The sequence below is a fragment of the Harmonia axyridis genome, chromosome 2 (genome assembly GCF_914767665.1).
Source record: "Harmonia axyridis chromosome 2, icHarAxyr1.1, whole genome shotgun sequence".
In the NCBI taxonomy this organism is placed as follows: Eukaryota; Metazoa; Arthropoda; class Insecta; order Coleoptera; family Coccinellidae; genus Harmonia; species Harmonia axyridis.
Genome location: NC_059502.1, coordinates 58235950 through 58257871, shown reverse-complemented (window position 1 = coordinate 58257871; position 21922 = coordinate 58235950). Strand labels below are relative to the sequence as shown.

General features: G+C 34.6%; 1 protein-coding gene across 1 annotated transcript; it reads left to right on the top strand.

Annotated features, from left to right (window-relative positions):
• Nucleotides 1–359: 359 nt before the first annotated feature.
• Nucleotides 360–21582, top strand: LOC123673178 (two pore potassium channel protein sup-9). The gene is made up of 7 exons (XM_045607636.1): nt 360–596; nt 11534–11756; nt 14223–14505; nt 16665–16869; nt 17014–17187; nt 18765–18931; nt 20594–21582. Exons 2-7 carry the CDS (start codon nt 11630–11632, stop codon nt 20724–20726), a joined length of 1089 nt encoding a protein of 362 aa, XP_045463592.1. The 5' UTR covers nt 360–596; nt 11534–11629; the 3' UTR covers nt 20727–21582.
• The last annotated feature ends 340 nt before the right edge of the window (nt 21583–21922 follow it).

Here is a 21922-nt window from a genome sequence, read left to right as displayed (position 1 = left end):
TGTTGGAATGTTTTCTGCTAGTACTAAGAGAACATCTACACATGCTTACTTGTTTGAAGTTGATAATTTTTTGTATTTCTCTAGATCAAAAAAATATACATATATATTAAATTTATTTAGGTATACCATTATTGACAGACCATAAACTTCATATAATTTGATAATTTTTTCCTTCCCCTAATTTTTCTGGTGTGTATATCACGCTAACCATAAGTTTTGATGTAATCATCAAGATTTTCAGTCTTGACCCAGAACGCCTTATCGCCACTGCGGCTAAATTTTGAATTTCCCGCTCCTGCGTGTGGTCCATACACACAACCTACTGATTCTGAGATGAATCTGCGAGAGATGACTCCGTTACGTCACTGCGACGTCGTTATCGATCGGAAAACCGCGTGTACGTTTTGGTTCTTCAATCTGCATAGTAGTTTTGGTAAATAAAACCCCTAACGTGAACTATTCGAGAGAACATTTTTTGTTATTATGTAAAAATCGAAACAATTCCATATTTGTGATGCTGAGTGTGGATACGGAAGCTATACTGGAAGAGCAGATCCAGTAGGACTAGGAATTTTTCCGAATGCAGTTTAGCACAGGTAAAAAAAAGCTTGAGTGCGAAAACGTTTAAATATGAGAAAAGAGGAAATATTTATATTTCTTTCGCAAGATTGAATTATTTCGTTCAAAACGTTCGCATCAATATTGCATATTTTCCGCTTTTGTAATCCTTTGGGATTCCATCAATATACCCATTTTTCCGAATATCTCGATTATTTCTGAACGTATGTGCATGTGCAATGTGTGATTAGAGAGAGACTTTTTGATTCATATATTCTGATTTTCAAAAATGTTGAAATGTGCTATTTTCAGTAAACAGTCAAATTCAGATATGGATCAAGGGGTGAAAGACCGAAAATTAGTATTACTTCAGGTTATACATTGTGGCAGTGTTATGCCGAAGAGAAAGGGGTGTTCCTACCTCTTTTTATGAATTAACCGGCTTAACCGAATGACACTAACCCTCTAAGGGTGAATCCATTCGCAATTATAGATGGATTCTTTATGTTCTACTGGATAATTTTATACGATAATAAATTTTGCGATGCAAAATCTAAGAATCCAATTGAAGAATTATTTTTTTATTTTCATTTCTTCAGATTCAATAAGATTTGTAGAATTAGTGATATTCTAGAGAAATACTTTTCCGAATCCTGACCTGAATTTATACAGCAAGTTTTTAATTTTCTTCCGCAGTAAAATCTATATGCCGCATAGCTTGAATAGATTTCTGGAGCATAGGCCTGCAAACGCTTTGTTTTTAAGGTACAGGGTGTTAAAGTTTGATTTTTTCCAAGTTTTTTCTGATAGCATGCTGATTTTGGATGTAACTTCACAGGGTGATATTTTTTCTGGTATAGTACCAGTTTCTTTCCTGCAGAACTTAGAAGTCAAAGTATTGTCGCTCTTTGAATGGAAAAGTCATAGGATGCCAACAAGACTGAATATGTATAGGTACAGTTTGAAAAGAAGGAATGAAAGCATGGATGTGGTTCAATGAAATGTCTCCTAGAATTCAGAATCAATCGCCTTGAGAACGTACCTCATAAATGAATATTAAATATTTAATGAGAAGTTAGTGCATATATCCATGCATACGCAAAGTTTCTCAGAGAAGATAGCTACACAAAATCAAGCCATTTCCTTATGTATGTTCGAGCTTCAGTTAACTACATCTTATAGTAGTTAAAGTACATATTTTTTTCTTCAAGATTCGGAAGTGCAATTTCCTTAAAATACATTTTTTGAATTGATAATATACACTGTGTCCGTAAAGTATGGATTAAATTCATTTTTAGCTAAACAGACCATTTTAAGAAATAATCCTGAAACACGTTGATTTTCGTTTTTAATTTACCGTATTTTAAAATAATGATCTAATATACAGGGTGAATTACTTTCGAGTAATGATGTCACAGTCATTTTTTTCAAACGGAACACCCCTATTTTGTCTCAATTTTCCGATTACCGTGGACAAAAATAATACAAAAAATATTAAATCTAAGCAATAATTAAAACATTCACGAATACCAAAAATATTGTAGTAGTAAACTGTCATTGAACACCAATAAATTACTAAACAAATAATGACATTTCACAAAAAACTAGACGACTATGTTTTTTTAAATTGATAAGAAATAATTTCTTTCATATTCTGTCTGCTAGTGCTAGACCACAAGTACCAAACATGTTTGGAAACAGCTCATTTTTATTAATATCTAAATGTAACAAAGTACAGGGTGTTACATTCAAACCACTTGTCGCTAGACAATAAGTATTTTTGATAATATTGTTAATTTAACTAATAAAGAATGTTACGCGTTACTTTATGAGCACACATAAAACTATTGTATTTTTATCCACCCTGTACCAATTGGAATCAACATGTGATTTTTGGAATCAACTCAGCTTGAGTAATCGGAAAATTGAGACAAAATGGGGGTGTTCCATTAAAAAAAAATGATGGTGACGTCATTACTCGAAAGTAATTCATCCTTCATCATTCATTCAATATAAAATACGGTAAATTAAAATCAAAAATGGTCGTGTTTTAGGATTATTACTTAAAATGGCCTGTTTAGCTAAAAATGAATTTGTTACATACTTTACGGACACAATGTATATAATGATTTGATATATATTATCAAATATTTTCACAGATAAAAATTACCTGGTTGAAAATTTTTGCGGTAGGTAGAGTTCTTCAACTGATTCTAAAATACTGAAATGTTCGAAATTTCAATTCCAATGGCAATATCATTGAATTTAAATATGTCTCACCTCTTATAGAAATTGTTTGACTGTAAGAGGTTTCATTTTGAATAGCCCGCTATCTGGGAAGCTGTCATCTTTCGACATTTGACATAAGTACCAACTACGAAATTATGGAATGATACATGCTTCAACAATGCATTGAGATTGTTATAATTTACTACAAAAATGGGAAAAATTTTGCAGTCACAGTTCGCAAAACTTAAGCACTTTTGGGTCGTCATGAAGGTACTTCATGACGACCGGCAAGTTGCGCTGTTGCGCCAAGTTAGTGATGTGAAGAATCGAAACCGAAAAAACAACTAAGAATGTTGCTGATGTAGTCTGTAGTGTTGACGAAAACCCAGGTCCTCGTCGATCTTGGAAATTAGGCCTTTCGCAAACGACATCCCAGCAAACACAAATACGTATCATAGACATAACATATATATTACAACGATCTATGTTACATAACAATGTAACATACACGCGCCTTTCTAGTACCGCTCAACGACCGCTCTATGTCCGCCTTCCGTTACATAACATGTAACAAAATTGCCATGTATCATGTACAGATCATGTAACATACATGATACATCGCTGGTATATTACATCTGTAATATTTATGGTACATCCTTTATGTATCATATACGTAGCTGTTACATTTCATGTAACATACATGATACATCGCTGGTATATTACATCTGTAATATTTATGGTACATCCTTTTTATGTAATATAAATATATACAGGCTGGCTCAGTTTTTTGTAGAATAACAGTTGTGAGAGTTTTCAGTTTTTAAGATGAAAACATAATATGAATATGGGTCGTAATTTCATAATAAGGAAGTTATATCGAGGTTGTTCAAGTTACCAGATTTATAAATAAAATCTTTAATTTTGAACAAGCTGATGTCAATAACCTCCTTATGTTTTTGTGAATTTATTGACCTATAAAGTGACTATGACGCTTTCATCCTAAAAGTGAATACACCAAGTTACTCTACAAGAACTGGGCCAACCTATATATGGTTATATTACATAATATATACTCAGTAAAAAGTTCACCATGCAATATAAAAAAATTTATCCGTTCTATGTGATACAACCAAAAGAAATATATCTGCTACAAACAAGAGACATAAGAAAAATGTAATAGTTATCTGAATGTTTATATTACATATAGGTACTCAGAAGTAAATTCTCTATGCAATTCAAAAACAATACATACCTGTACAATTCTTTCTGGAGGAAAAAGAAATAAATTCTCTATGCAATTCGAAAACAATACATACCTGTACAATTCTTTCTGGAGGAAAAACTAATCAAACTACATATAAAAAATCTAAATAAGCCGACACCACACAAATTATGTTTTAGTGAATTTGTTGGAATTTTTTTCAATACCTTCCAAACAAAAATATAACAAATGATACACAATACCAATTGAAACTAAAACTGCTGGTATCTAGCCAACATCAATTAATAAGAGATATATCACTTATAAATTACATGAAAAGAGATACTTATGAATTAAGGTGCATTCCAAAAATATATATTTAAACTCCATCTTTCATTTTTTGCTAGAAAGATATTTTTTAGTCAACAATATTATTATTTTGAACCTAGAAAATTCAACAAAAACCAGATTCCTACGTTTGGTATGCACCACATTTGAAATATTACAAATAATTTATGAATAGTAAAACAGGATTTACTAATTTAACAATTGGGTGTTTGTTAAATGAAAGATCATAGAATTATTGAAAATTTTTAATGTAATCAAAGTACCTACATCAACCAAAACTTATTTTTGTCTCTTGATCCTCAATGTGGCGAGCCTTATCCACTCGGCTGATATCTATCTTCTCAAAGTCTGCACATTGGATAAAAGATTGAGATGCAAAACCTAAACATATTGGAATGTTATTAAAAAATGGTATTTACAATTAAAATTCTCAGTAACGAGGTTTCCTGATTGGATAAATAACAAATTTCTTACATAATATAAAGTTATGAAAGTTTTGAATACATGAGTAAACTTCAGGAGGTGATTCCTCACTCTGAAACAGCAAAATTATTTATATCATACTAAAACATTTGATTAAACTTATCAGAATCTATTTTTCAAAAAGCATCCTTATGTGATCTGACATTGGTCATTAATAATGATGGAAGAAAAGTGTATTGTGCATATATGAAATCTAGATGTTTTAATTTCACGAATAGCAGAGAATAACATAGGTATATACATCACAAACATAAATAAAGTATAGCAGAAAAATAGTCTAAGTAGTAAAAACTAGCGCACTATTCAGATACTTCTTATTTAGATGATAAAACAATTGTGGTATTACTTCAGAACTATATACACCCAAATGCAAATTACCATAAAAAGGAAAAATATCAAAATGCATATAATTTGAATGAAGAAGACAGAAACCATGCATACATTCCATTAACGATCCACAAAAACATGCAGCAAATATACCTATGCTATTAACAGGCATGCAAGTACAAAAGCAAAATGAAAGGCACATACAACAGCATTTATATATCTAAATGTAGTTACGTTGTCGAAGTATACTTATATTCACTTACCTCACATATTTTCACTATGAAACTAATCTGGAATTGGTGAAAAATCATCGAATGTTGAATATTATTATTACAGTTTTTCACTTCTTATCTCACATATTTCCACGATGAAAGTAATCCGGAATTGATGAAAAATCAAAGAATATTGAATATTATTATTATTATAGTTCATCACTTCTAACTAACAATCAAAAGTTAGAAAATGCATATCACTTTTCACTGCACTAGTCCTGGCAAAAATCTCTAAACAGTTCAACTTTAATAAAGGTTATGTATTATAAGAGTAGGTACTTGTATAGATCTGAGTAATATATCATGAATATGCTATATTTACATAGCTTTTACATAATATTAGCAATGTAAAATATATATTGCGAATGTTACATATATGATATGTAACTATATTACACACTAGTAGATATCAGAGTTATATTGTTTTTAGGGATGCTGGAAGATGTATCATATACGTAACTTCAGTAATATAACAATGTTACATATATGATATATGAATAAGTCAAATAATTTCATGGATATATGAAATGTTATGTATCAGATACATTAGTTTTGAGATGTATCAGGTATATACCTCATTTCTTAGGGATGTTATGTAACGGGAAGGCGCATATAACAACATGGTTTGCTGGGATTACACCGTTTTTTGCATAAAAACTTAGGTCTTAGGGTTTTTCAAAGGTTCAGTTAACATAAGAACTCAAGCCAATCGATTACCAGCAATGCTTCACAATCTTTCCTTTTTCACTAGGTTCTTCAGTGCAGATTCATTTTGGTTGTGTGAGGAATTGGCTGAATCGATTCTTTCAATTTTTGGAAGAGAGTTTGGTATTGCAGTTCAAAATTAAATTACTGTTTTTTTTTTTCATGAAAAAATTTATAGTTTTTGGTTTATATTACTATGAAATTTGAAAGGTTAATCAATCGCATCTCAATTATTTCATTGACGAATTTCTCTTTCTTTGAAATTTTTACATTTTGATGAGAAAATAAATAACATGCCATTTAGATTTTTTTTTACACGTTCTTCTGTATTTCAATTTGAAAATTTAGAATATCAATAAATGGAAATATTATCAAATAAAAAAGCGATGCATGACAATTGGATCAAGGTAGTGTTCTAGAAAAAATGATGATAATGAAATGGTCATGGAAAATTCATTTAGTATTGAAAGCTTGACTTAAATAAATGCAATACAGAGAAGGCCTGAGCTGCCCTGGATTATCAAGGATCACAATTGTTACAATTTTATGAATCATTTTATATTTTAAGTTTTATTAACAGTTCAAGATTTTAGCTATGAAAACAAAAGTACAGGGACTTTATGAATGATCATGTATTGACCTTTGAAATATTCTTTACCATTTCACAAATACTGGCAACTATTTTACAAGATAACTCATTATTAATGAAATTGATAATTAGTGTATTTTCAATTTCTAATCAAATTTTGAAACTATGTCTGTCTCCAAACCCGCGATAAGTGAATTAAAAATATTTTAAAGGCCACTACGGCGAGTTATGTTTACTCCAATTGAGAGGTGAATAGATAGCATTTCGTATTGTTCTGACCCTTACTCGATAGAAATTTATTGACAGTGTATAAACATATATTTATGAATATTAATTACTATTTATTTTGTATTGTGGTTAATTAGATAGACTCGAGCAAAATACCTTAGCAACGTTTTTCTAACTCTGATTCATAGTGGCGAGAGAGAGGATGTGTATAGTCTTTATACAGGGTGGTCCAACGAAAACTTAACACCTCGATTTTTCGACTTTGAATTGAAAATGTGGCAAACTGTCAATTTCTGACACGAGGGGGAATAACTTTTACGCTTTCTTCATCCCTTAACTTCAACCCCCTAAAGGGGTTGAGCACAACCCTTTGATTTTGAATAGGGATGAGGGGTGTTGCGATAACTTATTTTGAAAATCGTATCAAGTACTATCTGACCTCAAAATTTTCCTTCAAAATATCCATCGATAATGAAACAACAGAGTAAATAGCGAAAGAGGCAATGTGGAATTTATCTCGGGAATATTATTCGTATCCGACACATTTCAAAGGTATTTACGAGTAGTAGTAAGTACTCTTCCACTATTTTACATTTCGTTATCGATGGATATTTTGAAGCGACATTTCAGGATCAGAGTGTACTCGATAAGGTCTTCACAACGAGGTATCGTAACACCTCTCATCAAGGGGTTGCACTCATCCCCTTTGGAGGGTTACAGTTATGGGGATGCTAAGAGCGGAAAAGTTGTTCCCCTTCGAAACAGAAATTGATGGGTTCGAGCCATTTTCCACATTTTCATTTTAAAGCCGGAAAATCTAGGAGTTAAGTTTTCGTTGCACCATACTGTATAATAAAGACGGCTATGATTGTACTGGGTTATCCATGATATCCATTTCATAGCCCTGTTTCAATCACATAATAAAAATAATAATAATAATCGTTTATTGATCTCATAAGACATACAATTATGAGTGAGATAAGTCACAAAAAAAAAAAAGAAAAAAGTTAACATGAATAATTATCAAATGTATCGTTTAAAAATTCACCAACAGTATAATAACAATTTCTTAACAATAAAGCTTTCACACTGGCCTTCAATTCTCTAAGATTCAGAGACGTAATATGGGAAGGTAAATGATTGAACAATTTTATGCCCTGATATGTGGGCGACATTTCAAATTTTGTTGTTCTGTGTTTTGGCACAAACAGCACTCCCCCACTTCTTGTATGGTAATTATGAAAGCTTGATAATTTTGTGATGCTATTTTCTTTTTCCTTAATATATAATAAGGTTTTATAAATGAAAATACAAGACAGCGTGAGAATACCATTTTGTGAAAAAACTGGTCTACAAGACGTCCTTGTTGTTATATCAAATATCATGCGCAGAATCCGCTTTTGAATAATAAAGACCCTACTAACCTCTGAAGAATTTCCCCAAAGTAGGATGTTGTAAGATATATGGCTATATACTAAGCTGTAATAAATATTGATCAACGATGACATGAGAAACAAGTGTCTTACTCTACTTATAGCGAAAAATGAACTTTTCAATTCACCGCAGACCAAATCAATGTGACTGGACCATCTTAAACCTTCATCCAGAAAAATTCCAAGAAATTTTACACAATCTTTAGATGTGGTTACAGTATCTAGATGTTGAAGAACGAGTTTCTTACTATATTTACCCAATGAAAAATGAATACATTCAGTCTTTCCGATATTAATTACAAGATTATTTGTACGGCACCATTTTACAAAACAATCAAGTAGAAACTCGCACAATATTTGGAGCTCTTCGAAAGAAGAAACCCTAACAGCAAACGATGTGTCGTCAGCAAACAAAATAATTAAACACATCTTCGAGAATGATGGTAACTCGTTTTGGGAACAAAAACTGAACAATTCATCTTTCACACTTGCAGGAAGGTCATTGATAAAAATAAGGAACAACAGAGGTCCAAGGACGGATCCCTGTGATACTCCTAATTTTAAAGTGTACTCAGATGATAGAGTATCCCCGACTTTGACATTTGCTGCCCTTCCCGCGAGATAGCTCCTCAACCACTCCCGAAATATACCCCTGAAACCCAAGTTATAACATTTTTCTATTATAAAGTCAAAAGAGAGACTGTCAAAAGCTCTTGAAAGGTCAAAAAACAATCCAGCAACATGAAACCCGTTATCAAGACATTCGTATATGTATTCAGTGAATTGAACAGCTGCCGTTTGGGTTGAACGGCCAGATCTGAAGCCATGCTGGGAATTATTCAAAATATTATATTTGTCGATATTATATTTGTCGATATATTTCATCATATGTGACAAACTGAAATGGCATCCGAAGAGTCCTATGTTTAGTTGAAGGTTAGCCATTTAACAATATGGATCGTTAATCTAGTGCTGAACTTGTAAAAACTTACTACAAAATTAATGATTCTGTAGTAATGAATACGTTTGATACATTACAGGCTGAATATCGCCGATACAATAGTCCATCTGAGCATACAGTTGTTGAGGCAGAAAAAAATTCAAAGAGACTGGATTTGTTACAGATGTCTTAAGGCCCATACATCATCGAAATGCAAGTTCGACTGAAAATATTGCTGCTTCAAGTGAAAGCTATTGAAGAAGATCCAAATTTATCCATTTCTCGACGTGCACAAACTTTGGGCCTCTCTTACGGCTCTCTATGGCTTACTTTGCATCTGGATTTGCATCTCCATTCTTTTTCATTCGGTGGCTATGTAAACCCTCAAAAATTCACTGTATGATGTGTAATTTAGTCTTGCGAAGTTATTATCCTGTACTTATTTGAAAATGAAGAAGGTGTCAGTAAAACCGTCAATTCTCATTGCTATAGCCAAATGATAACCGAGTTTTTTAGACTCAAATCAATGATATGGAATTTGAAGAGAGAAGAGAAGAATGTGGCTCCATCAGAATGATACAACAAGCCACACAACATAATCTGTTTTGGTTTTCTTCTTCTTCAGTGTCCGTCTTCGTTCCGAAGTTTGGCTATCATCAAATTTATGCCTATTTTCGATACAGTAGATCTAAACAATTGGCAGTTGTCTCAAGTTCTTCAACCATGTGTTCCATCTCCCCTCATAATATGTCCCAGGTATTGCAGTTTGCGCTTTTTATTAGTCAGTATCAATTCGTTACTCTATCTGTCCACGATACTCCTAGTATTCTACGGTACATCCACATCTCAAATGCTATGCTCTATTCTTTTGGTATCGATCTTATTTAATGTCCACACTTCCGTAGAAAAGAACTGACAGCACGTAACATCTCACAAGGCGAATTTTTATCTTAATGCTTAGACCTCGTCCATTCTTCTTCTTCTTCTCAATGTGCCTTCTCCGTCCATAGAAAATCTTTTTCATTTTAGTAAATGTGGCTCTAGCTTTTTCCACTCTGATCCTGATTTCTTCAGGTCTTTTTTGGTTTTATTGCAAGATAAATCCTCATTCCGCCGATGTGAATTGGCCACCAAGACCTTGTGCCTCCTAGTTAGGGATTTTCTTTATGTGAAGGATCGTGTTCATGCCTTTAATCTTCAGACTATTGAAGATCTGTAAACCAACACCCGTCAAGTTATTAATGATCGAGTCCTGTAAGATATCACTCGGAGGACATTTCCCCACAAAGCACGGACTTCTTACGCCCCATAATGAATCAACCTTTCATATTAAGTCAAAATATACCTATCGAAATAAATATCTAAATATATCAGAAATTCAGAAAACAAACTTCAAGCGCGCCAAAGGACGTAAAACAACTGATGACACTAGGAGAGCAAAAGTTGCCAAACCTTGGATTTCTTTTGAAAAAGATTAGTAAACTTTCTGGGAAAAAATGGGATTTTATCGCGGGGTCAGTTCGGGTTCAGGGAAAATCGATTCACCGAAGATGCAGTAAATAAACTAGTTGGTGCTTGGAAAATTGCTATAAAATTAAAAAATGTATGTCTGCATATTTAGACCTCGGGAAAGCATTTAATACGGTAAACAACACCAGATTGTTACGAAAAATGGAACAGATGGGTATTAGGGGAGTAGCTCTTAGACTTTTCACGGATTATCTAACTGGTCGAAATCATAGTGGATCGAATCCTATAATCATGGGGGTTCCACAAGGAACGGTACTTGGACCCATCTTGTTTTTGATTTATATCAATGATGTTTTCGATATCCTCAGTATGGATGCATTAGTAATATCTTATGCAAACGTGTTTGTATATTACTCTCCTCAATAAATTGATTTGATTGGGGTTCCACAAGGAACGGTACTTGGACCCATCTTGTTTTTGATTTATATCAATGATGTTTTCGATATCCTCAGTATGGATGCATTAGTGATATCTTATGCAGACGTGTTTGTATATTACTCTCCTGAATACATTGATTTGATTTGATTGGGGTTCCACAAGGAACGGTACTTGGACCCATCTTGTTTTTTATTTATATCAATGATGTTTTCGATATCCTCAGTATAGATTCATTAATTATATCTTATGAAGACATGTTTGTATATTACTCTCCTGAATAAATTGATTTGATTCGATTGTTTTGGTTTTCAGGAGTAGAGATGTGGATGGTACGGGTTTGGCTATGGCGCGCAGAAGGCAGCTAGCGGCGAGGGAGCCTCCCAGCCCCAGCATGATGCGCGCTAGAGAATGAAGAAGCAAAACGTTCGGACGTTATCTCTCATCGTTTGTACGTTTACATATCTACTTGTCGGGGCAGCAGTTTTTGATGCTCTCGAGTCTAAGACAGAGAATCAAAGGAAGATTGTTCTTCAAGGTAAATAAGACATAGATCTTTCCACTAATGGTATTGCATATTGAGCAGTTATCGATGCTTTACGTTGTGGTTTTTTTTTATTTGAGTGTCTCATAAACAGAAGTTTTGCATCACCCTATATACGAGGCGTGTATTTAAAGTGAGGTCTCCATTTATTTTTTTCACATTAAATAACATTTATTTACTAAGTTTTGTTCTTTGCTGTAAAGCTTGAAATCAAAGCTATTTTTCTTCGTAATCGCCATTCACTTCGATGAGCTTCCTCATTCGTACGACAAACTTTTGTATCCCCTCCTCGAACCACGATCCCGCCGCCTCGCGCAAGAACGAAATGACCGCTTCATGAACTTCTTCATCGTTCGCAAATTTCATTCCTCCTAGATGTTTTTTAAGAGCAGGAAACATGAGGAAGTCACTTGGGGCGACGTCGGGACTATAAGGAGGGTGGTTTAACACATCCCAACCAAATTCCATAATGAGTGAAGTTGTTTGACTTTGTGCTCCGGGGTAAGCATTTTCGGGACCCACCTGGCTGACAATTTTCGGTATTGCAGGTTTTTCACCAAAATTGAATGAATAGAGTCTCAACTGCACACATCTTGGAGTTTTTCGGCCAACTCATTAGGAGTCAACCTGCGATCATTCAGCACATGCGCCTCAACTTTCCGCACTGTTTCGTCCGAGTGTGACGGCCTGCCGCTGCGCTCCTCGTCGTGAACGTTTAGTCGACCAGCAGAAAATTCTCTACACCATTTTCGAACGTTTTTCACGTCCATACATTTATCACCATACACTTCTTCCAATTGACGATGAATTTCTATAGGTGGAGTTTTTTTTGCAAATGGCTGCTACGTCAAGACTGAGCGTCCTAATGAGCTCCACCAGGTGTCAATTGGTGGAGGGGGGGCCTAACGTATACAACAGTGTTGCCGGATTTCATCTAGCGCTACTTGCGGCGATACAATGGCCTTGGAGGCCTTACTTAAAATACACGCCTCGTATCTGAACATTTCTTGTATGAATATTATTATTATATTCCTTTCAAAAAAAGAATATTCTAGATGAAAAAAATTTACAAATGATTATCTGAATTCTGCAAGGATACTGCTCCACAAAAATTGTGGAAGTTCAAGAATTTTGTGACCGTTTCCAAAGCTTCCGATTCTTATCTACCAAATGTTCATTTATCAGAAATAAGATGTTTACTTTCTTATATCTGAATGGTGTTTTTGCTCTTTGTTTGATAACTTTTTCAGTTTCAGGCATTTTCTAGTCGTTTGTGTTAAGGCTCATTTTTACGGTGATAGTACTATCATAATAGTGTGATACTGAGAGTAATTATCGCAGCAACTGTCACCGCAAGTAAACTATTCGATAGGTACTATCGCGATAGTTACGATCACCGTGAAAAAGGGGCTTCACTAAGAATTTTAGGTCAGTTGTTGTTTCACGTTTTTATAATCAACTTTGATTCGAATTCTGAAAATTTCTTTTGCATAAATAGCTAGACGTAAACTCAGTGCGGATAAAGCCAATAAGGCTATTGGTATGATTGAGGCGGAACGTAATCAGAGAGATGTTGCGAATTTTTTTCAAGTTAGTGAAAGCGTAGTTTCCCGACTCATCCATCGATATCGAGAAACTGAAAACGTGACCAAAATATCTAGAAGTGGACGCCCAAGATCTACCACTCATGCACAAGATCGGTTTCTGATTGTGTCTACACCTAGAGAGCCTTTGAGTATTTGTCGAATCATGCAACAACGACTTTTGAATGCTTTGGTTTCGATCGAAATACTTCGTCGAAAGTTTCGAGGCATTAATCTACATTTATCTAGTCTGTACGCCAAGTTCACTGAAGTTATTTCGAGTAATACACAACTGATACAAAGTCTTTCAAAAAAAAAAAAAAAACATAGGTGACTAAGCAAGATTTATTTCTAAGAATGTATGAAATTTGGTCGAAGTTTTTGTCTGAAGTGAACCCATATTTCAGCTTTCAAGAAAGTATCAATAGAATTTTCACATTCATTCTTTTAGGGAAAAGCTCAGATATTCTCTGCAAAATCGTAAAACACCTGCAGCTTCGTAATCCACTTTTGACCTCTAGTTGACTGAACTTAATTTGTTGCAATTGACCTCTGCTATGACTCTTTTTAAGGATCACGTCGAATTTTCAAACAATTTTTTTTTAGTAAATAGTAGACGTATTGCTACATTACAGGAAGCAATTTTAAAATATGTCATATAGCATTCTTGCTTTTTGTATTTTTACTGTATATGTCTAAAATCCTCCTGTTTTTGGTAAGGTGGAAATTAATGCATTTTTTGAGAGTTTAAATAGTTGTTTTTATTGCTTTCAGTATTTATTCAAACAAGTTATTGAAATTTTCCTATATTTTAGAAATGAACATTTAGCCCAATAGGTTTAATTACATACTTACTAACTGCTTTCCCTCATTATAGAAATCCAAGCAATAGTTCGAAAAAAATACAACATAAGCAACGAAGATTTTCGTATCTTGGAAACGATAGTGCTGAAATCTGAACCACACAGGGCCGGGCAACAGTGGAAATTCACAGGGGCCTTCTACTACGCTACCACGGTGCTCACAACCATTGGCTACGGTCATTCCACTCCAGCCACAGTAGGTGGAAAACTCTTCACTATGTTTTATGCAATGGTGGGGATTCCTCTTGGCCTCGTCATGTTCCAAAGCATTGGAGAAAGAGTCAATAAACTTAGCAGGTATACTGTTTGATCCCTAATCATTATTCTTTATAAAAGTTATAGTGAAAGAAAAGTGCCTTGATTAGTTTCCTAATTTTTTTCGTGGAATCGGAATGTTATCCAAATCCTTTAGTTATTTCCTTAAAACGTTGAATATTTATTTTTGTCACATAATTAAAACATGTACCACTCATTCCTGATATTCCTTCGTGTATTTATTCTAATATTGACCTGAATCCCTCCTCTGGAGGTGATAGTTGATCATCTAGTGCAGGGGTTCCAAATAGTGACAAACTAATCTCCGGGGTGCTTGATATTCCATCGGGGGTTACGCATGGCAATAGCCAAAAAATTTAACAACGAAAAAAACAATTATGCAGACAACTATAGGCACAATGTCTGTTGCACATCATAACTCATCTCATGTAGGTAGATTTCATCCATCCAGCGTTTTCGAGGTCTTTCTGGGTTTCCTTTTCCCAGTTGTGCTCTATCCTTAACGAGCTTCACGATTTGGACCACTGCCATTGGGGTGTTATGATCACTTCACTGAACATTCGTGTTCAGTACCCAATCGTTGATGTTGTCTATCTGAGATTTTATCCTGAGGGACTTGCTTTTTCCTATTCCATAGGGTATTTTCTATTACACAAGGAAACAGCTGTTTTGGTGTCGAAGTTTTTGTGCTGATTCTATATCAATTGAATGTCCTGAATTCAAATAACGTATTCATTTTTACGGAGGAGGTCAAATTTTCAAGATACAATTTTAGAGATATATAAGTTACATTATTTTAACTCATCCGTAAGTGTAGTATACAAAATTTTCATTTTAGTTATACAAAAAACAATATTATGTTCTACTTACAAACAATTAAAAACATTGAAGAAATCAAATAGTCACTCAACACTTCGGAAGCTTCTTTTTGGCGACATTCTTGAATGTTTTTTCAAACAGTCCTTTTTTAAACTCCAGCAGTAATCTGCCATCATGTGCAAGTCCCATTTTCCTTTGTAGCTGTCCTCCATAACTTTAATATTTTGGTGAAATTTTTCACCTTGTTCCTCACTCGTGTCTCCCAAATTTTCTGGAAAACGGTCTAAGTGGCTGTGTAAACAGTGTATTTTAATACTCATATTGCACCCTAAGGATTCGTAACTAATAAGAATCTTGTTAACCATTTCAACATAGTTTTGAGCTTTATGTTTGCCTAGAAAATTTTCTACAATTGAAACAAATAATGTCCAAGCTTCTCGTTCAACTTGATTCATTGAATTTGTCTTATTTGTGGGCAGTCAAATATCCCTGATAGCCTTTACAAATTGCTTCATTAAGCCTGATTTTTCATCAAGTATGATTTTTAGACTCTTCTAACTAAAGCGTTAAGGACATTATTTTTTCCAAAGTCCATGTTTTTTCTTTCTGACGCCAATCTTTTCTAACCCAGTGGTGTGGTCTGTCCCAACTATATACAGGGTGGGCAATTAAGCGAGGTAAGCGGCTGTATCTCAGGATCCACTCATCGTAGAAACTTGCGGTGAAAATTTTTACCACTAAAGTGTACAAGAAAACACACTGGAAATTGTTTTGAAGTTCATACCTCTACCGCTACGGGGCGTCATAGCTACCGTCGAGTAGAAAAATAAATTTCACTCGAAAATGTTTCATATAAAGTTGAAGAAAAAATATCATCACTGTAATCCTTGGAAAATTCTCTATCTTTTTGAATTGTCACTTTCGATTTTACGACATCAAATAAGGGTAGGTGGAAGGGAGAAATCTGACTGATTGAAATGCCTGTAATTTCATTTTGGCTCAACATTTTTGAGCAAATTAGATCTCGTTTGAGAGATAACATCTTTTTGATTAAGGAAAAGATATACTCATGATAAATTTGTTTTAGTTGCTTCCGATAGGGGGCGCTAAGTTAGAAGTTCGTAATTTGTTCATTTTTCTCCGAAATTTCAATATTATGAGAGAATTTTCTCAACAGAAATAGCAATTTCATTGAATTTTCATGAAAAAATCTGGGGTCGCAAAGCGATAGCTTCAGGCGTTCTGGAGTTATGGCCGAAAAAAATATTCTTCAACAATGGCACTGTAAAACCAAATTGTCGAAAAATACTGAAAAAATTCTTGCAGCTTCTTGAAATATAGTCCTCCATTTATTCCCTCAGCGTCATCATCAGATCTGTAAAGTCTTCTTTACACTGCCGTCAAACGAACGCTTCCGAGTTGGACCTCATATGTGTTGTGACAACGTTGAGCTCACTGACAATAGCTGGAGGAGCAGCAGCTTTTTCAAGATATGAAGGATGGAGTTACTTCGACTCCGTTTACTATTGCTTTATTACTCTAACAACGATAGGATTCGGCGATATGGTAAGAAAAATGGAAAATTTGTGGGCCAGATTTGATATACAATTTTTTTTCTTAGTGAATTCTGAAAAGAACTGATACAATATTCATAACCAACTCTGTTATATAACATCATTCACAATACATATAAAATGATTATTTTCCTAGGTGGCACTACAGAAAGATAACGCTTTGAGTAAAAAGCCTGAATATGTAATGTTCGCCCTTATATTTATACTTTTCGGATTGGCCATTGTAGCAGCTTCTCTGAATTTACTCGTTCTTCGTTTCGTTACCATGAATACGGAGGACGAAAGGAGAGATGAAGCTCAAGCTATGCAAGTAAGTTGTCCTTTTTTGAACAAATACACTTTAATTTCTCAATTGATCTTATTTACCCATTTCCTTATTTGATAAATATAAATAGTCTAATTCTATGGCAAATCCGTTCATTCTGCTATACCTTGTAGAACAAAAGCAGTTTCACACAAATTTCATGGTTATATTTCATTATTAAATGTTGGTATTCGGATTCATCTATTATCTGTCAAATTTGTGTAACAGTTCTGACAACCATCATTTTTCAATGCGAAAAACACTAAACCTCGTGTCGCGGCAAGAGGTCCAGCTCTTACCCCAGCCCATCGAAGGGCGCGTTTGGATTTTGCGAGTGAGCATATCCATTGGAAAGAGGCTGATTGGAAAAGAGTTCCCTTCACAGATGAGTCTAGATTCTGCCTCTACCATTGTGATCAACGTTCCCTTGTATACAGACGTCCACATAAAAGATATGCTCAGTGCACTCTTTCCCAATCAGCCTCTTCCCAATGGATATGCTCTCTCGCAAAATCCAAACGCGCCCTTCGATGGGCTGGGGTAAGAGCTGGGCCTCTTGCCGCGACACGAGGCCTTAAATCATATTCTCTGAGGCGATTTCTTATTGTCTGAGTGCTAATTTGCACCCCATGAGTTTGCTCAAGCTGATTTTGAAGGAGGCGAGCGGTTGCAAACCGTTGTCTCAACGAATAAACTCTCAAGTAACGTTCTTGAATGGCAGTTGGTTCCCGTGGTCTACCCTGTCCTGGTCTTCGGACATTCATACCTGTCTCCCTGAATCACTGCAACATTCTGGACACACTTGAATGGGAAACTCCAAACCTTTCTGCAATTCTTGTGTATGTCCACCCTTCTTCTCGCAAAACTACCGCTTGGTCACATTCCTCTTGGGTCAAATTGCGTGTTTCGCGTTGCATAGCGATCGAGTGTAGAAAATCAAACGAAAGAAAAACTATTGATCACTAGAATTGATCGAGAACAACTGATTTCAGAATGGAGCCAATACATTCAAAATCTGATAATCTCATCTTTTTTTATTCCTGCTGGGAAAAAACATCTGTATTGAAGAAAAACGTTGAGAGTGGATAACATATGCATGCATAATTCTGATAAAAATAATTATCATTGAGAACACCTTCAGTTGTAGAATAAATTTGAGATTTCCATAATGTGCGTTAATTCTTTTGCGCAGTGTATAAGTTAAACAATATTAATATATCCAACAGGCAGCTCGTATTTTGATGTCGTATAGTATATGGTTTTCCAAAAGATTTCATTGAAACCGGTACATCGCTACTCTCCCTTGATGACATGCATTCTCCTTGGTTTACTTTCGATTATGATTCCTATGAAATAGCGTGGAAATCTTCTCTTTGACAATGGTTATGTTGATGGCATTTTTGTTGATACATTAACCAGATAGATAATTAATATCGTATGATATTACACACTTGGAAATCGTACTTCTTTTTATTTTTGTATTTTCTTCATTCATTACCAAATGCAGGTGTTTGCCAATTTTATGTTATTTATTATCTTCATAATTGTTATCGAATACACATTAATTATTGCCAAATGCTTAGGCTCTAGCGGGTGCTGTCCATTTGGAGGGCGATGTCATCACGGCCAATGGCTCAATTCTCAGCGGTCAGTTTGGCCACCATTGTACAGAAACCACTTCCTTAGAAATAGAAGAAACTTCCGTTTGTTCCTGTCATTGTGGATGTTTCGCACCGAGAACGAAAAACAGGTGAGTGCTGAAGGTTTTAAGTACCAGTCATAAATATGTTTCTGGGAAAAATAGTTGTGCCGAGTATGTTTCGTAAATTTGGAAACTTGTTTGAAGAGTACACTTGGCTAGTTATCAAGAAGATTCGAATGATAACAGCTTAGTATGAAAAATTTTTATACAATGATAGCGAACCCTACTACTACTATGTAATTGAAAAAGTTATAACATAAATTGTAATGTCCTAAAGGATCAATAAATATTATCCCCGACTTTAGCCTATACGCGTAGGATATAAAATTCTCCTCGCCATCGGCTTTCTCACTCCCCGCTAAGAGGAACATTCACTCAATCCCAGATATTTAAAATATCAGAAGGGTAGAGCTCGGTCGTGTCCGGTCCTTGTGGCCCCCCTGGTTCTCGTCGAATTTCTGGTTCTCTTACACGTGATCCTTGGACCTGTTCGTCACCTCTTAGGAATTTTCTCACCGTCCTTGCAGTACCTAAAAGAACAGCTTATTCCATTAAATTACAAATATACTCACTAAGTACTAGTTGCTTGATATTCCTCTTTAGATTTTTTGGTACTATTCCAGTTGTTGAGATGATAATTGGAATAGTTTTCGTTGATGTCATTCCCCACTGACGCTTTATCTGAAATTCGAGGTCCCTATATTTTGAAATTTTTTCGACCTCATTTGACGCAGGTTGTTGTTATTTGGTATTGCTACATCGATGAGTAATGCTGTCTTTTGATGTTCATGGACTAATAATATATCTGGTCTGTTGTGAGGGACTTTTTTATCAGTCAAAACTGTACGATTCCAGTGAAGTTTATAGCATTCTTTTTTCAGGATGGTTTTCGGTTGGTACTTGTAGTATGACATTTTCTTCAGAATGAATTAGTTTTAATTTGGTTGCTATTTCTTGGTGTAGCATCTTTTCTACTGCATCGTGTCTCTCTTTATATTAATTTCCTGCAAACATTTGACATCCTCTCGTGATATATTGGATTGTCTCATTCGTTGAACACCCATAATCACATTCGATCCTTTATGATATGCCTGCAGTAATTCTCCATTGACATCACTTGATTTTGGATGGCTAAAAGAAAATCTTCCGTTTCTGGAAACATTGCACCTGATGTGAACCAATAGTTCGACGCTTCAATATCGACATGATCCTGGTTCACCTCGTTGAAATGTCTTCCATGCAGGGGCTTATCTCTCCATCTTTGTAGTTTTTCTTGGTTTATCTGATGATTGTATTAAAATTGCTCCTTGTGAAGTTGTAAAGGTGTTAATTCGTCTGCTTCACACAGTATTTTGTAGACCTCTGATGTACTTGCTTGATCTCTGAAGTATTCCTGTATAAGCTTTCTATCTGCCCATTAGCAAGTTCCATGATGTCCGTCAGACCCCTGCCTGCTTTATTTCTCGACAGTGTAGTCCTCTCAATGCTGCTTTTCGGATGGTGCTTGTTTGCTTTTGTCATTATTATTATTACTATTATTAATAATAATCATTATATAAAATCAACAAAATTCGATTACCACAAATAGATACATTTTCGAATGCGTCCTTTGCTAGCAAACCTGTGCAGATACTTTCTGTTTTGATTCATGCTTTGAAATTAGAGATAAGTTGTTGTTTTTAGTCACTTTATCAAGGTTTTTTTTTTCAGATTTTCGATGAAAAGATCTCCAACGCAAGTGCGACATCTACTTCCGGTATTGCCAATGCACGAGTTGCACCTTCCCCAAGGAACAGTGGTGCCCCCACCAGCCATATATCCGAATCATAGGGCCTCTATTTGACTCAAAAGTGCTTTCATTCTAGTGGAACATTCGTGATATTGTGATAAGAAGATGAGACCCTTCGGCTCAGGATTAGTATTTTAATATGAACACGAAATTTTTTTACAATACGATACAGCCGGTTATATAACTCAAACATTCATTTTATAACATACGATTGAAAAATAAATACCAGGGTATTCAAAGTGTGACTTTGAACTTATAAGGGTAATCCGTAGAATTTCTGGTAACTTCCTTCGCGATGATTCATATCAAAATGTTACATCTGAAAAGGAATGAACTGATTAATTAAAATTGGAAAGAATCTTGCATAGATAAGACTATATTGTCTTTATTATGGCTGTGTTTTATCATGTTCACTTCATATTCATATACACGCTAGATGAGTTTAGAGTTCTAAATGTTCAATCATCAATTAAAAATACTGCGTAATTTTCAAAATGATTTACGATTTCCTTGTGTTCGAAAAATTTCCTAAATTCAAATATTATTCAATAACTGGTGAAACAAAAAAAAAATAGAGCGTTCAACCTCTTAGGATTCGAGCCTGTGGCCGCCAGATTGGTAAGACTGGGATGAGAAACTTGGTTGTGATGCTAATAATATCAAAAATATATTCAAAGGGGTGCTTGGAAAAATTCGTAACTCCTAAAATGAATGAGTGGTAATAAAAAGTTTTTTTTTAGTACTAATTCTACTAATAGTATTACACGTTAGAAATTTCATGATTCTGCGAAGTCAATTTCTGTAAATACGAATTTTTCAAAATTTGATATTGCAATAAATAAAATGAGGAAATATTCAGAAAAGATGAGGAAAGATCTCAGTGTTCGTATACAACTTCACTTTTAATTTTTTTGTTCACCCCTGTGTATAATAAAAAGGAAAGTAAATAAGGACTAGAGATGAGCGATACCGTGATTTCTAGATCACGTTGTGAAACGTGAACGTTACTTTATGATATCAGTGAAATTAAAGCGTGACGTGATCACTGTTTATGTTGCTTGTTATTAATATTTGTATGAATCACCCGAACCTTAGTTCGTTTATCTTTGCAACTCGAATTGGTCACTCTTATCATTTAAAGCAAAGCAAAATTAATGAAAAATTATTATTAACACATCCATTTTTCTTACATTTTCAACTCTTTTCCTTGTTTCAGCTTTAGTTAGGAACGTAACAGAAGGATATCGATT

Excerpts from the sequence above, each read along its gene's own strand:
- LOC123673178 (XM_045607636.1), top strand. The coding sequence starts at position 11,630 with ATGAAGAAGCAAAACGTTCGGACGTTATCTCTCATCGTTTGTACGTTT. Across the intron at positions 14,506-16,664 it reads AGAGTCAATAAACTTAGCAG|CGTCATCATCAGATCTGTAA; the intron begins GTATACTGTTTG and ends TTATTCCCTCAG. Across the intron at positions 16,870-17,013 it reads CGATAGGATTCGGCGATATG|GTGGCACTACAGAAAGATAA; the intron begins GTAAGAAAAATG and ends TTATTTTCCTAG.